General features: G+C 49.9%; 1 protein-coding gene across 1 annotated transcript; it reads left to right on the plus strand.

Annotated features, from left to right (window-relative positions):
- Positions 1-152: 152 nt before the first annotated feature.
- On the plus strand, positions 153-14,818 carry KPNB1 (karyopherin subunit beta 1). Its single transcript, XM_027909145.1, has 17 exons — positions 153-231; positions 356-445; positions 1,173-1,283; positions 3,098-3,199; positions 4,291-4,515; positions 5,138-5,329; positions 6,715-6,845; positions 7,470-7,617; positions 7,894-7,965; positions 9,622-9,766; positions 10,753-10,835; positions 11,367-11,474; positions 11,729-11,872; positions 11,959-12,064; positions 12,662-12,776; positions 13,190-13,351; positions 14,212-14,818. Coding segments are annotated over exons 1-17 (1,977 nt in total). The 5' UTR covers positions 153-189; the 3' UTR covers positions 14,213-14,818.
- Positions 14,819-15,186: the final 368 nt, after the last annotated feature.

The raw sequence follows: 15,186 nt of genomic DNA on the forward strand, positions 1-15,186 counted from the left end.
GGGGGAAGAAATGGTTTAAAATAGTGCAGTGAGCGCCCTGTGCTGCCCCTGCATCTTCAGAAGTGCTGCAGGAGGGACTGGGCCAGCCCAGCCTCAAACCCAGCCTCCCCAGGAAGCCTCCAGTGCTTTTGTAAGACACTCCTAATGTTCTTTTTGCTTTCTTTCCTCCAGTCTGAAAGGCACTTTATTATGCAAGTAGTCTGTGAAGCAACACAGTGTCCAGATACAAGGGTGAGTGAATCCAGGGCTTGCTTTGCCCCTGCACCTTCCTGGGGCAGCTGGGGGGAACCTCTGACACCCAAACCCACCTAAAATAACCACAGTTGTGCTAAATAACCCCTCTTTTACCCCAAAGGTACGAGTGGCTGCCTTACAGAATCTGGTGAAGATAATGTCCCTTTATTATCAGTATATGGAGACCTACATGGGGCCTGCTCTGTTTGCTGTGAGTATTCAGGTTTCTTATAGTTGTATTTTTGTCTCTCCTATTTATTTGTATTTTTGTTTCTCAGATCTATTTGTATTTCTAATTCTCTTACTTGTATTTCTATTTCTTATATTTATTTGTATCTCTATTTCTCATATATTTGTATTTAGTTTTCACGTTTGTATTTATATTTCTCACATTTACTTGTAGTTCTGATTCTCATATTTATATCCACGTTCCTCACAGTTACTTCTGATCTTCCTTTACTCATATTTATATTTCCCATATTTATTTCTATGTTGGTCCTTTACTGGTATTTATATTTCTCACATTTATTTCTCTGATCTCCCTGTCCTCCTTTATCCTAATCTTTTACAAAACTTTCCTTGTATTCCTGATTTTTCTTCCTTTTGTATCCCTGATTTTCCTGTGCCTGGATGCTGGGCATCCCTCTCCCCATAAAACCCCCCTCACCAGCAGCAGGACTCTCAGACCTGGGGCTCCAAAAGCTGGGACAATGCTGATTTTGTCCGTGCTCCTCAGCCCTCCCAGGGGGGCTCAGAGCTGATAAAATAATCCTATTTGGAAGTTCCAAGAACAATAACTCCAAAGTGGCATCCGATTTCAGCCGGGCTGGGATCTCCTGCCGACAGGCCGAGAGTTGGGACGTGGATTCCAGGAGAAACAACTTGTTAAAATGTCCTTTTGTGGGTTTTTTTTTGTTTTTTTTTTTCCTGTTTCCCAGATAACTATTGAAGCAATGAAGAGTGACATAGATGAGGTGGCTCTGCAGGGAATCGAGTTCTGGTCCAACGTGTGTGACGAGGAGATGGATTTGGCCATCGAGGCCTCGGAGGTGGGAGCGCTGGGAATGCTTGGAGCCAGTGGGACTCCCCCGAGCCCCCCAGGCTGGGGTTGCTGCTGAAACAACTCAGGGAACAGCAGCATTTTTCTCCTTTTTTCCCCCTTGAAAACCTGCCTTGGTTTCTCCTTTCATTTTGGGCACCTGAAACGGGAGCTCTGGAATTCCGGTTTTGGGGGAGGAATGGATTGGGACAGTGCAGGGGTGAGCAGTGCTTGGGTTCTTCTGCTCCACCAGGTGAATGTGAGGCCTCAGCTGAGGGGCTGCTTTTGGGATTTCCTTTAATCACACACTCATGGAATGGTTTGGGTTAAAAGGACCTTAAAATTCCAGTTCTACCTCCTTCCATGGGCAGGGACACCTTCCACCAGCCCAGGTTGCTCCAAGCCCTGTCCAGCCTGGCCTTGGACACTTCCAGGGATCCAGGGGCATCCAAAAATTCTCTGGGCAACCTGTGCCAGGGCCTGCCCACCCTCACAGGGAGGGATTGGGGTTGTTTTAAGGTGTAAAGCTCTAAGTGAAGCTCAGCTCTGCCCCTTTCCCTTCCTAGAGCAGCTTAGGCTGAGCTGCCTGTGCAGGAGAGGAAAATCCCTGCCAGGGAATTGGGATGGAGGTTCTGTGACAGGTCTGGCTGTGCCACTCAAGGGCTGGGGCTCTGCCAGGCAGGTACCTGATCCCTTGTTAGCATTCCAGCTCCAGCTCCAGGGTTAACCTAGATGTGCACTAAGCATGTACTCCAGGCCAGGGAATTCTCAGATCTTGGAGCTGGTGCTCTTGAGGAGTGTTTGGGGTCGTTGCATTTATATATCCCAAGGAATCCAGAGGAAATCTTCAATTACCTGCTGTTTTGGGGGCCTGGGGGACTCTGTATTCTTAAATTTTGGGGTCTGTCACAGACCTGAGGGGCTCAGTCCCACCCCAGCCCGCAGAAGGGTTGATCACGTTCCACATAATCCATTATTTGTCAGTTAAATATAAAACTACGGGTGGAATAAAAGTAATTATCCCTTGGAAGGGCTGGGGCTGGGTTTGGGGTGTTGTTCTGCATGCAGATGCTGTTTGCATAAATGAGCTGCAGAGATCAATAACAGCTGAAAAAACTTTGAAAGGGCTGGAGATGAATCATTTCCATCTTTAAAAGCAGCTAAATATATATTTATGTTGAATGCCCCCCTCCCAAAAAAAAAAAAATAAATAAAAGCAGGCAAGGAGAAAAGGACAGGCAGCAGCTCGTGGGGTTGGGTGCTTTGCTGGGCACCTTTTGCTCCTTCACCTCGGGGGCACCTCCCTAATTAGACCTGGGAACTGAAAATAGGGATAATTGTGCCCTGGGAGGAAGGGATTTGGGTGTGCATGGAATGGGAAATTCAGGCTGGGTGTTTGAGTGTTTGACTGGGTGCAGGGTGTCCTTGAGCCTCCTGGCTTCGGATTTGTGTGGGGAGGAAAGCATGGAAAGGGAATTTGGGGTTAATAATATTATAGTAATTTCTATTGTATATTAATAATAATATTTTATATATTATGCTGTTAATGTTATGGATACATTAGCATTCGTAGTATAATGTACAATATTTTGTTATGTAATAACATGATGTATAATATGCAATCATTATATAATGTCTAATATATATAATATAATGTAGAGTATGTCTAATGTGTAATGTTCTATTAGTGTCATAGATTGATACATTGTGATATACATTTTATATATATAATATTCATTACATAACAACTTTTAAAGGGAGTTTATAATAAATTCAGCCTCTTTAGCCACTGAAAACCCCCCTTTTTACCCCGTTTTTTTCCAGGCAGCAGAACAAGGGAGGCCTCCAGAGCACACCAGCAAGTTCTATGCCAAGGGGGCCCTCCAGTATTTGGTCCCAATTCTGACACAGACCTTGACCAAGCAGGTGAGTTGGGAATCCTGGTGGGATCAGGGTGCTCCTGCCTGCCCTGGGAAGGGGGTTCTGGCTCCCAGAGGTGCTCCAGGTGGTGGCAGTGCCTCGGTCTGTGATGAGATTTCATGCACCACTCTGAGCAAATGATGCATCAGTTTTGGGGCTGAGACTGTGGAACTGCCTCCAGCAGCTTTTTTTTCCTCCCCCCTGCTCAATTCTCCTCACACCCTCCCTGCATTTATGGTTTCTGAAGAGGTTTGCTAATTCCCTGTATTCCTAAGGAAATATTTGTGAGATTGAAGCCAATGTGAGATCCAGTTCCTGGAATGTGGAGCCTGAAATGCGAGGCCCATGTTTATTTAGTGCCCATTAAACACTTCCCAGGGACTTGTTTTGGGGCTGTGCTTCCCAGGCTAATCAAAACTAATGGAATTGCTGCAGCAGGTCTAATTAGAAGAAGTAAAACTGTTAATTAAGCTGTACGGGACAGAGTTCATTTGGCTGGGAAAAGTGCTCCGAGTGGATCCAGGGAATTGTTTCCCTGCTTGTTTTTTTATCTTGGAGTTAAATTGCAGGAGGTTCTCAAGTGCTTGTTAAACAAAACAGGTGAGAGAATCCCAAGCTGAGCTTTAAAGGGTTTGAGAGCCTGGGCTTAGTGGGGGAAGGAGCTGTTTTAGCTGGAGCAGGAATTCTGCTTCGCACATTCAGGGAAAAACAGAAGGATATCACCCATTTTGGGAGGTTTGTAGAGCCCAAAATACCTGGATTATTCGGAGCAGGAATTCTGCTCTGAACATGCTTTAATTTAAGGAGAATTAGAAGGACATCACCTGCCTTTGGAGGCTTGCAGGGCCAAAAATCCCTAGGGATCGCTCCGGGATGGATGATACAGATCCAAGGGGTAAAATCTCCGCCCAGGTGAGAGGGAGGGAGTTGTGGAAGTGGGTGAGGCCGCTCCAGGTGTGCCAGCAGAGCTTTGCTCCAGGCAGGGGAGGTGCAGGGGGTGTGAGTGACTGCTCTGGGGGACTGGGATTGCTGGAAATCCAACCCCATCCCTGGGTTAACCCCTGGGGTGCTGAGGGACGTTCCCGGCGCCGTTCCAGGATGAGAACGACGACGACGACGACTGGAACCCCTGCAAGGCAGCTGGGGTGTGCCTGATGCTGCTGGCCACCTGCTGTGAGGACGACATCGTCCCCCACGTGCTGCCCTTCATCAAGGAGCACATCAAGAATCCCGACTGGAGGTACCGGGACGCGGCCGTGATGGCCTTCGGGTGCATCCTGGAAGGGCCAGAGCCCAACCAGCTCAAACCTTTAGTAATACAGGTGAGAAATGGGGGGCTCTGGAGGGGTTAAAAGCCCCTGGGTTGGTTGGAGGAGGAATTCTGGTTGGCACGTGGTCTTAATTTAAGGAAAACCAGAGGGAAGTCGCCTGGTTTTGGGGGTTTGTGGAGCCAAAAGTCCGTGGGTTGATTTAATGTCGGGCGTAGGAGCTGCCTTGAGTTTGTAAACGCTGTGGAAACTGTCCCTGCTACAGGTGGGATGGAAAGCAAAATGGAACAAGTGTTTGGAAAAGGAATGTCAGGATTCAGCCATTTTTTGGGAGGCTCAAGGAATGGGACGCCTTGTGCCCCATCCCCTACACCTGACTCTGCAGTGATTCCAGAGCTTTATCCTGGTGCAGATCCACCCCCAGAGGCATCTCTGCTGCTCCACGTCCCTCCCTGCCTGCAGAGGGAGCTGAGAGAGTGGAGCTGAGTGGAGAGGGGGATTTGCTCCCAAAGGGAATCTCTGATCCTGCCTCCTGAGAGAGCAGAGCTGAGCTCTGAGCTGTCGGAGACGATGGGATGGGGAGGCAGCTGGGTCGGCTCGAGCGGTTCAAACGCTGGTGAACCCCTGCATTTTGCACCCTCCCCTGACCTGGCTGCTCCTGGCTGGTGTTTTGCAGGCCATGCCCACGTTGATAGAGCTGATGAAGGACCCCAGCGTGGTGGTGAGGGACACGACAGCCTGGACGGTGGGGCGGATCTGTGAGATGCTGCCCGAGGCCGCCATCAACGACATCTACCTGGCCCCGCTGCTGCAGTGCCTCATGGAGGGGCTGAGCGCTGAGCCCAGGGTGGCCACCAACGTCTGCTGGGTGAGGAACCCCCTGGCAGCTCCAGGAACCCAGCCCAGCCTGGGAATTCTGCTCCCAAGGGATGGCGGGGCTTGCAGGGGGTGGGGTCCGGCTGCTCCCCCGTGTCCTCCCGTGGGGTTTGGGCACTTCCAGGGGTGTTCTGGGGCCTCAATCCATGAAGGAATTTTCCCTGATGTCCAACCTGAGCCTCCCCTGGAGGAACAGGTTGTTTCCTCTTGTCCTGTTGCTTGTTACTGGGAGAAGAGCCCAACCCCACCTGACATCCCACTCCTGTCAGGGAGTTATTGCGATTTATGTGGATACAAATCAAGAGGTACAGAGAGGAATACACACATTTATGTTTTCCTTATATTTTTCTGTATTTCCCCCATATTTCTCTTCATTTTCCCTGTATTTTTTTTATTTCTACCCCACCCTTATTTCTCCCCCCCATTTATTTCGTTTGTCCTCCCCATTCATTTCTTTACCCTCATTTGTTTCTTTCCACCCATTCATTTCTTCACCCCTTTTATTTCTCCCCCCCTATTTATTTCTCCCCCCCCCTTTTATTTCTTCCCCCATTTCTTTTCATATTTCTCTGTATTTTTTCCCATCTTATTTTTCCCATATTTTTCCACACACACTTTAAAGGATTTCAGGCTGATTCATGGCTTGCTCACCCAACACACACCGTGGCTGACACTCAAATTATCTCAGGTCTTCTGTGGCTGTGGGGAAAAAAATTAAGGAACAAATGGATTTTAAGGAGAAAAACTATAATATTCACTGAGTGTGGAAGTTGCCTTCAGTGGAAACTCCCTGGTAACGTGTAAGGGCTGTTGGGAAAAGGGATTTAAGGGTTTTTTTGGGGAGACAGTTCAAGGAAAAGGTGCAAAACCTCGTTCCCCATCACCACCACTTGGATCTGTGGTGATTGCAGAACTAATCTGGGGAGCAGGATCCACTCCCAGAGGCGTCTCTGCTGCTCCATGTCCCTCCCTGCCCTCCGAGGTTGCTGCTGGAGTAGAACTGAGTGGAGAGGAGGATTTGCATGTCAAAACAAGCTTTAGAAGTGACAGGAGCTGTTCTTTCCCTCTGCCAGAGGTTTAAAGGCTTTCTGTGGCTCCTGGCACAAGTCCACGGAGCTGTGGCTTTTTGTCTGCTCTGGGTGATGATTGGGATGTGTTTTCTAAATTAAAATGAAAATCAGGAAGCTTTCAGCTCCTCTCACCCACCTGCCTCAGCACAGTTGCTCTGCAGTTGCTAATCCTGGTGGGGTTTTTTTGGAGTTTTGGGTTGGGGTTTTTTTTTTGATTCTTACAATGGGAACTGATGGAATTTGTGTTCCTGGACCAACGAGGCCAAACCCAGGGGAAATAAAATCCACGTTTTTTGGTGTGTTCCAGGCCTTCTCCAGCCTTGCTGAAGCTGCCTATGAAGCTGCAGATGTGCCTGATGATCAGGAAGAACCAGCAACCTACTGCTTGTCCTCCTCCTTTGAGCTGATAGTGCAGAAACTCCTGGAGACTGCAGACAGGTACTGGGCACCCCCGAGAGAGTCCCTTCCCTGTGTTGCTTCAGATCTCCTCTCTTTGACTTCTAATCTCTTCTGGTTTTACTTGAAATCTCTCCTGTTTTATCTTGAGGCTCTTATTTTACCTTGAGTCTCTCCCACTTTACTTTGAACCTCTCTCCTTGTTTTACCTTGAATCTCTCTGTTTTTCTCTAAACCTCCCCTGTTTTCCTTTGAATCTGAGTTTTTAGTGCACACTTTCAGGCCCAGCTGGGTTGGTTGCAGGTCCTCTGGATAACCAAGGAATTTTCAACAGGGCACAAGCAGAAATCCCTGGGAATTGCCCATTTCCCTGCCTGTTCCACTCCATCCCTTTCCACATCCCCACCTCTCTCTGGGGGCTTTGAGGCTTTTCCTCTCCCTCTCCTCCTTCCCAGCGACTGAAAATCATTAATAGAGAATGGGGGGGGAAAAAAACACACCAAACTGAGCTAAAAGTGGCTTCATGGAGTACAGGGATGCAAGTGCTGCTCGTCACAGCACTGAAATGTGGCTGTTACTGGTTTACTAAAATTAAAGGAAAAAAAAAAAACCTGTTTCTAAGCAAGGCTGAGCACTGGGAGCTGCAAATTATCCCTTCTGTTCCAGACCTGATGGACACCAGAATAACTTGAGGAGTTCTGCCTATGAATCCCTGATGGAAATAGTGAAAAACAGTGCCAAGGACTGTTACCCTGCTGTCCAAAAAACGACCCTGGTCATCATGGAGCGGCTCCAGCAAGTGCTGCAGATGGAGGTGGGTAAATCCCAACTGAAACCTCCCTTACAGAGCTGCTGCCCCATCCCTGGGAGTGTCCAAGGCCAGGTTGGACGGGGCTTGGAGCAACCTGGGCTGGTGGAAGGCGGGGCTGGGTGGGATTTGAGATCCTGGGGTGCTATTTTAAGCTTCTGCACAGTCTCTCCTGTCTTAAATCTGAAAAAAAAAAAAACAGCCAACCCAAATATTTAAACACAATCTGGACCTGCTGGTGTTGTCAGAAGCCAGTGCAGCCTCTCTTCTCCTGTGTTCCAGTCCCACATCCAGAGCACCTCGGACAGGATCCAGTTCAACGACCTCCAGTCCCTTCTCTGTGCGACCCTCCAGGTGAGAGCCCCGCTGGTTTGGGGGGGATTTTAGGGGAATGGGGTGGCTTTAGGGACGTTTCTGTGCCCCTGAGGATCCAGGCTCGGGGCCTGTTGATCAGATCTGAATGAGGAAAGTGGATTTGTGTCCCAGCTGACACGTGGGAGGTGAGACGAGGATCAGAAGCCTTGAGTCGCACTCTAGTGACAGAATTTAGGGCAATTTGAGTCAGGAACACTGTGGGCAGCCTGGTAAAGGTGGGATAAAGGATTGTATGTGCTGTCAGCTTGGCTCCTGTGTTGGCTACAGCCTGAACAACCCCTTTTTGCTTGGCACAGGCCAAAAAAAAAAAAACCTCCAGCATGGCTCGAATTCCTTCATCTGCCTCCTGTGGCTGGTGTTCTTCTTTCAAATGGCTCTAATTAAAAGGCACTGAGAGGCCTTGAAATGAAACATCTGGTAAATGAGCAGTGTGACTGGGAGCAGCAGTGCAGTGCAGTTCCTTGGTTACTCCTGCAAATCCTGCTGAAAACACCTATTTTGTTTTTTTTCCCCCAAAATCAGCTCAGGAGATTGATCAGAGCACCCTGTTGGAGTCTGTGGTGTTTGTCTCCAGGCTGATGTGAGGAATCATTCATTTGCTCACTCAAAAGCCTTGTGGTTGCTTTTCACTCTTCCAATTTTTAGGGTAATTTTAAAAGGAATGGTTAGGTGGGAATAATCTGTCCTTAAGCTGGGCTTTAATGGGGGAGATTCAGTGTCTGGAATCTCCTCGTGGTGCTCGCTGATCTCTCCCAGCACAGCTTGGTTTGCCCCTGGGGAGTGTAAGAGAAGTGGAATTAAACTGCCAGTTTTAATTGATAAACGTGTGTGTATCCCCAAATCTGAACCTGAAGCATTTCCTGAGTTGCAGCAGAGACTTAAATACCACTGAGCACAGCCCAGCAGAGGGGCTTTTTTCACTGTTGAATAATCACATGCCTCTTTTTGTTACAGAGTTTTATTCTGCTATAAATGCATTTGTTAGTATTTAAAAGGAACGAGCAAATCCCATCCCTGGAGGTGTCCAAGGCCAGGTTGGGCTGGGCTTGGAGCCACCTGGGCTAGTGGAAGGCTGGAATTTGATGATCTCCAAAGGTCCCTTCCAACCCAAACCACCCCGTGGTTCTGTAAATCAAGACTTAATCATTTAAACATTTAAAGTCCATCTCTTTGGAGTGAAGAATCAGCCTTCAAATAATAATTACTATAAAGAACTGGTCCTTCTATTCCCATAAAAAGTGTTTTATTTCAGCAACCAGCAATTTCTAAAGTTTTCGTTCTGTGCTTTGGAAGCAAAACTGTTGGGCCCTCACGTTGCTGTGGGCAGAAAAAGGGACCCTGCTCGTGGGGTTTTTTTTCATAGGATCAGATTTGGGCTGGTCACATTTAATTCCAGCTTACAAATGGAAAGCTGGGAGAACAGCCTATGCAGCAGGAAAGGTAAATTCAGCTTGTTCTGTGGCTGCAAAACTGAATGGAGCGAGATGAAAAAGGGACTTTGCGGCGATCAAGCGGATTTTTGGCAGCAGTGGGGAGTTCAAACGGCAGCTTCCTGTCTGGGAAAGGGGGTGGAAAAGCTTCCTGCAGGCTGAGAGGGCTGGCAGCAGTGGTGTGTGTGTGTCCATGTGCCCGCAGAACGTGCTGAGGAAGGTGCAGCACCAGGACGCCCTGCAGATCTCGGACGTGGTCATGGCCTCGCTGCTGAGGATGTTCCAGAGCACGGCGGGCTCGGGGGGAGTGCAGGAGGACGCCCTGATGGCCGTCAGCACCCTGGTGGAAGGTCAGCACTGGCCTGGGAGGAGGCAGGGGCTGGGACAGGGCGGGTTTGGATCCTGCTCTTTTGGTTTGTGTGGGGAGAAAAGCGGCATTATTGGCGGGTTTTGCTCAAGGCGTCGTGTGACCACTCCTGGGACAGAGAAGCTGTGGCTGCCCCGTCCCTGGAAGTGTCCAAGGGACTTGGAGCAACCTGGGATAGTGGATAGTGTCACTGGGATAACCTGGATAGTGTCTCTGGATGATCCTGAAGGCCCCTTCCAAGCCAAACCATCCTGTGTTCCATGATCTCGCCGCCTCTGAGCCTGGCTGGTTATTCCAGACTGGTCCATGAAGGAATGGTTTGGTTTCACTTTTCATAAAGTTACCACAGAGCAAATTTTGCCAGAAAAGCTCACCTCCAAATTAGTGCTGCTCTGTCCAGTTCCCATCCCAAGGGAACCTGTTCCCTTGGAGCAGCTCCAGGGCAGATGGAACGTTACCTGAGTGATTCACCCTCCCTGGTGACTCAGGGCTGTTCTGGCAGTGGATTTACAGCTCTTGTTTATCGGAAATCACAGTGGCAAAAATCAGCCTTGGAAGGGGTGAAGGGAAATTCCATTGGGGTTCTGGAATTCCAGGCAGCTTGAGCCTCCTGGTGCAGGTATAGAAGGTGGTGGCTGTGGCATCACCTGGAGCTCCAGGACAAAGGAATGTGGTGCTGCTGAAAATCTTGGATGCCACCTCCTTGCCTTGGACCCGCTTGCCTGTCCCTCTGAAGGTCTCCACACCCTTCCTGAGCTCAGGAATCTCTGGAGGATCTCTGGAGTCCAGGTGGCCCTGGACACCTTTCCCTGCCCCTCATTCCCTGTGTGTTGCCCTGGGGGAGAATTGATTTCCACTGGCCTTGGGTGGGATGCAATGCTGGGCTTCTGACTTGTTGAACCCCAGCAAAACAGGATTCCAGTCACCAGTGGGGATTCTCTTTCTAACTGGAATGTTTTCCGTGCACAGTCTTGGGTGGAGAGTTCCTGAAGTACATGGATGCCTTCAAACCCTTCCTTGGCATTGGCCTGAAGAACTATGCCGAGTACCAGGTACAGATCCAAGACTTTACTCCCTCTGCCCCCAGAACCTCTGGCTGCCCCTTCCCTGGAAGTGTCCAAGGCCAGGCTGGAGCAACCTGGGATAGTGGGAGGTGTCCCTGCCCATGGCAGGGGGTGGAATGTGATGATCTTTGAGGTCCCTCCAGCCCAAACCAGCCCAATTCTGTGCATAAATCAAGACTTAATGCAGCAGAAGCCTCCAGGGCCTTGGCTCTGCACATGTGTTGGCCTGGATGTGATTTCCCATTGGAATGTCGAGTCCCGGTGCCCTCCATGGGGTGGGAGCTGAGACACAGTTTGGTTGGGTTTGTTCAGACCAAATCCCTGTCACTCCCTGGATCTCAGCTCTGGGCTATCCACGGTTAAGGGAGCAGGGACTGCTCAGGGGCCCCTCAGCTGCTCTCAGGGTCGTTATTCCCCGGGGTTTAATTAACCTCTCGCCACTCCAGAGTGCTGGAACGGGCTGGATGCGGGAGGCTGGAGCTGTGACTCACGCTGGGGGTGTTGCTGTGCTATTTGCAGGTCTGTCTGTCTGCAGTGGGCCTGGTTGGGGACTTGTGCAGGGCCCTGCAGTCCAACATCCTGCCTTTCTGCGACGAGGTTATGCAGCTGCTCCTGGAGAACTTGGGGGTGAGTGTTTCCCTCCTCATTAGTAACAGTTGGCTGCACACTCAGAGGGAGGTGGGAGGTGGGAGAAGAAGCACAAGTGTTGGGAATGCTCGGATCATCTCGTGTTTGACAACTATCTTGCTTACTATTTGAACGGGATCCAAACTTATTGGGGGCAAGGATTTGCATGTGGAGTAAATATCTGCATTTATGGGCTCCACCCCCCTCCCAGAGGGAGTGAGAACTGAGCGTGGCCCTGCTGGAATCTCTTCCAGAACGAAAATGTCCATAGGTCTGTGAAGCCCCAGATCCTCTCGGTGTTCGGGGACATCGCCCTGGCCATCGGAGGGGAGTTCAAGAAGTACCTGGACGTGGTGCTGAACACCCTCCAGCAGGCGTCCCAGGCACAGGTGGACAAGGTAAGGTGTGCCCAGCCCAGCCAGGGGCTGTGCACGTCCCCAGGGCATTCCCAGGGTCTCATTCCCGTTCCTGTGGCCCTTTGCAGTCCGACTATGACATGGTGGATTACCTGAACGAGCTGAGGGAGGGCTGCCTGGAGGCCTACACTGGGATCATCCAGGGCCTGAAGGGAGACCAGGAGAACGTGCATCGTGAGTACCCTCAGCTGGGTGGGGTCAGCTCTGCTGGGATCACAGGAACTAAAAGCTTGGGAAAGATCCTTAAGATCGAGTCCAGCTGCCAGCCCAGCACTGCTGTGTCACCTCCAGCCCGTGTCCCCAAGGGCCACATCCACACCTGCTTTGAATGCTCCAGGGATGTGACTCCACCGCTGTCCTGTGCCAGGGCTTTACAACCCTTCCCATGAAGGGATTTTTCCCAAATGTCCCATCTGAACCTCCCCTGGTACCACTTGAGGCCGTTTCCGCTTGTCCTGTCCCTTGTCCTGGGAGCAGAGCCCGACCTGGCTCCAACCTCCTTCCAGGGAGGAATCAGGTCCCCCCTGAGCACCTTTTGTCCATGGTTATCACATCCATGGGGATATCACTGTTCATTCCCTCCCCTGTGGGAGTGAACACTCTGCTGCCACAGGCAGGGAATATGTTCAGAACCTCTGGCAGCATTTCCCCTCCCTGTCAGAGAAGCTCTTTTGGGCCAGATCCCGCCTGTTTTGGGATTGCTGGAATCCCTGGAAGTCCTGTCCCTCTGTCCCTGTGCCCCCCTGCTCTGACAGAGCCTTTCCCTTGCAGCTGATGTGATGCTGGTGCAGCCCAGAGTAGAATTTATCCTGTCCTACATCGACCACATCGCTGGGGACGAGGATCACACGGATGGAGTGGTGGCCTGTGCTGCTGGGCTCATAGGGTAAGGCCCCCCTCCCACAATTCCAGCAGGGACACACCCAGAAACCCTGGAATCTGCCTCTTCTCCTGCCTGTCTCAAGTATTTAACATCAATTCTGGGGGTTTACAGCAGTGCTGGGTGTTAAACTCGGAGTGGGAAGGGGTTGCACAGGTGGAAACCGGGAGGTGGAAGTGAAGGTTGCTGCAGGAATTCCAGATTTAGGATTTTTTCAGGGTGTTTTAGTCCTTCCTGCTGAATTTAGGGCAGATCAGCCCTCGGCCAGGAGGTTGAACATCCCTTTTAGTCGCAGCCCTGGAATCAGTGACCATCTGCAGCGTTTTCCAAAAGGATCTGTGAGTCAGAGCTCTCTGTGCTGGCACAGCTGTTTGTGGTGCTCAGAGCCTCTCTCTCTCTCTCTCTCTCCCTCTTTCCAGGGATTTGTGTACAGCATTTGGGAAAGATGTTCTGAAATTAGTAGAAGCCAGACCCATGATCCATGAACTGCTAACGGAAGGGAGGAGATCCAAGACGAACAAAACAAAAACTCTCGCTACCTGGGCGACTAAAGAGCTGAGAAAACTGAAGAATCAAGCTTGGTAAGGGCTCCCTCCCACCTCCTTCCCTGCTCCATGGTTAGGGGGTCAGCCTGGAAGAGGTTTCGTTCTCCAGGAGGATCGTCCTCGTTTGTTTTTGCTCTGAACGAGCCCCGTTTGGGGTTGGTTTGTCGGGACAAATCCAGGGGGAGGGACGTGGTGAACTTGCACCAGGCTGGAGGGATTGGGGGTCAAACATGGAATCGTGGAATGCTTTGGGTTGGAAGAGACCTTAAAGCTCATCCACTTCCACCCCCCAGGGATGCTTTGCACTGTCCCAGGTTGCTCCAGCCTGGCCTTGGACACTTCCAAGGATCAGTTCCTTCCTGATATCCCATCACTCCTTGCCCTCTGGCCGTTTGAAACCATTCCCCTTTGTCCTGTCACTGTCTGCCCATGGAAAAATTCCCTCTCCTTCCTGAAATGTGTCACTTGTGCTCTTCGGGGACCACCCTGAGCCCTCCAGACCTGCTGGAACTGAAACCTGGGGGGTTCAGGGAGCATCTGGGAGCTGCTCTGAGTGCCACAGTTCAGTTTTAGGCAGCCCCGAGGAGCAGGGAGTTGGAATCTGATCCTCAGGGCTCCGCTCCAACTTCAGATATTCCACTGAAACACCTTTTAAAGGGAGCAGGCTGTGGGGAAAAGTGTGAAGGAGGATTATTGTCACCCACCTTGAAATCCCTTTAACATCCCTGTTATTTTTTTTCCACGTGAACGTTGGATTTTGGGGCCTTGGGGGTTATTTTTTTCGTAGAATCATGGAATTGTTAAGGTTGGAAAAGCCCTCCAGGATCGAGCCCACCAACCCACATCCCCCAAACAGTGACAGACCCCTTTTTTTTTTTATTTTTCCCTGCTTCCAGATCTGTTACCATTGGGATGACACCTGAGACCCCCACTTGGAAAATCTCCAATCTTTTGAAAAAAAAAAAAAAAAAAAACAAACCACAAAACCCAGAAGTGAGGAGTGTGCACGGATGCTGAATGTTTGGGAATGAGAGGATGAGTGTGAGTGAGGCTTGAAAAACAAACAAAACAAACAAAAGCAGAACCAACCACACCACATTTGAAAATCCCGCCGCAGCCACGGGAGCAGCGCCGAGCCCGCACCGGGAAGAGGGAACCAGGAGGGAATTCTGTCCAAGCAACACGAGGGAGGCTCCTCTTCCCAACAGCCCAGGACTGGCTTCTCCGTGGGGAACGGCCAGTTGGGAGAGGAGAGAGGAGAGGAGAGGAGAGGAGAGGAGAGAGGGCAAACTGGGATCAGCTGTGGTGCTTCTGTGAGGTCTTGGCTGCTGGAGAGAGGTGGAGCTTGGGATTCTCCAGCACGGGATGAGGACGGGAGGGGGTGAAGGATTTTCAGTCCAGGAGTGAGTGTGTGTGAGTGAGGCGGTATCCACATTCTCAACTTCAAGTCATTGCAGTTTATCTTTTCCCAAAAACCACACACAAAACAAAAACAAACAAACAAAACCAACCCCACCAAAAAAAAAAAGAAAAAAGAAAAAAATCCCCACAAAACATTAAAAAAAAAAAAAAAAGAGGGTTGGCTGTTGCATTTCATGAACTAACCGATTCAGTCCTACTGATGCAGCGTAAGAGATGTACAAAAAATTTAAAAAAACACACAAGTGAAAAGAGGATTAAAAAAAGTTTAAAAAAAAATTAAAAAAAAAAAAAGGTTAAAAAAAATAAAAATAAAAGGAAAGTCGCTCTTTAGGGCTTTTTTATTTTAGGGAAACACTGACGAATGTTCAGAGCTCCCGGCGGGTGACGCTTGTCCTGCTCAGCAAAGCGCCTTTCCTTCCTTAAATATTGTTCAACTGTGAATGTAGAAA

The sequence above is a fragment of the Empidonax traillii genome, unplaced genomic scaffold, assembly GCF_003031625.1.
Source record: "Empidonax traillii isolate 1590-97213 ecotype Southwest subspecies unplaced genomic scaffold, ASM303162v1 scaffold1961:size50763, whole genome shotgun sequence".
NCBI classification, from domain to species: Eukaryota; Metazoa; Chordata; class Aves; order Passeriformes; family Tyrannidae; genus Empidonax; species Empidonax traillii.

What these genes read in the sequence shown, in the direction of transcription:
- KPNB1 (XM_027909145.1), top strand. Translation starts at nt 190, where the DNA reads ATGCAAGTAGTCTGTGAAGCAACACAGTGTCCAGATACAAGG. An exon ending in CACAGACCTTGACCAAGCAG is followed by an intron (nt 3,200 to 4,290) that starts GTGAGTTGGGAA and finishes GCGCCGTTCCAG; the next exon opens with GATGAGAACGACGACGACGA. An exon ending in CCCAGGCACAGGTGGACAAG is followed by an intron (nt 11,873 to 11,958) that starts GTAAGGTGTGCC and finishes GGCCCTTTGCAG; the next exon opens with TCCGACTATGACATGGTGGA.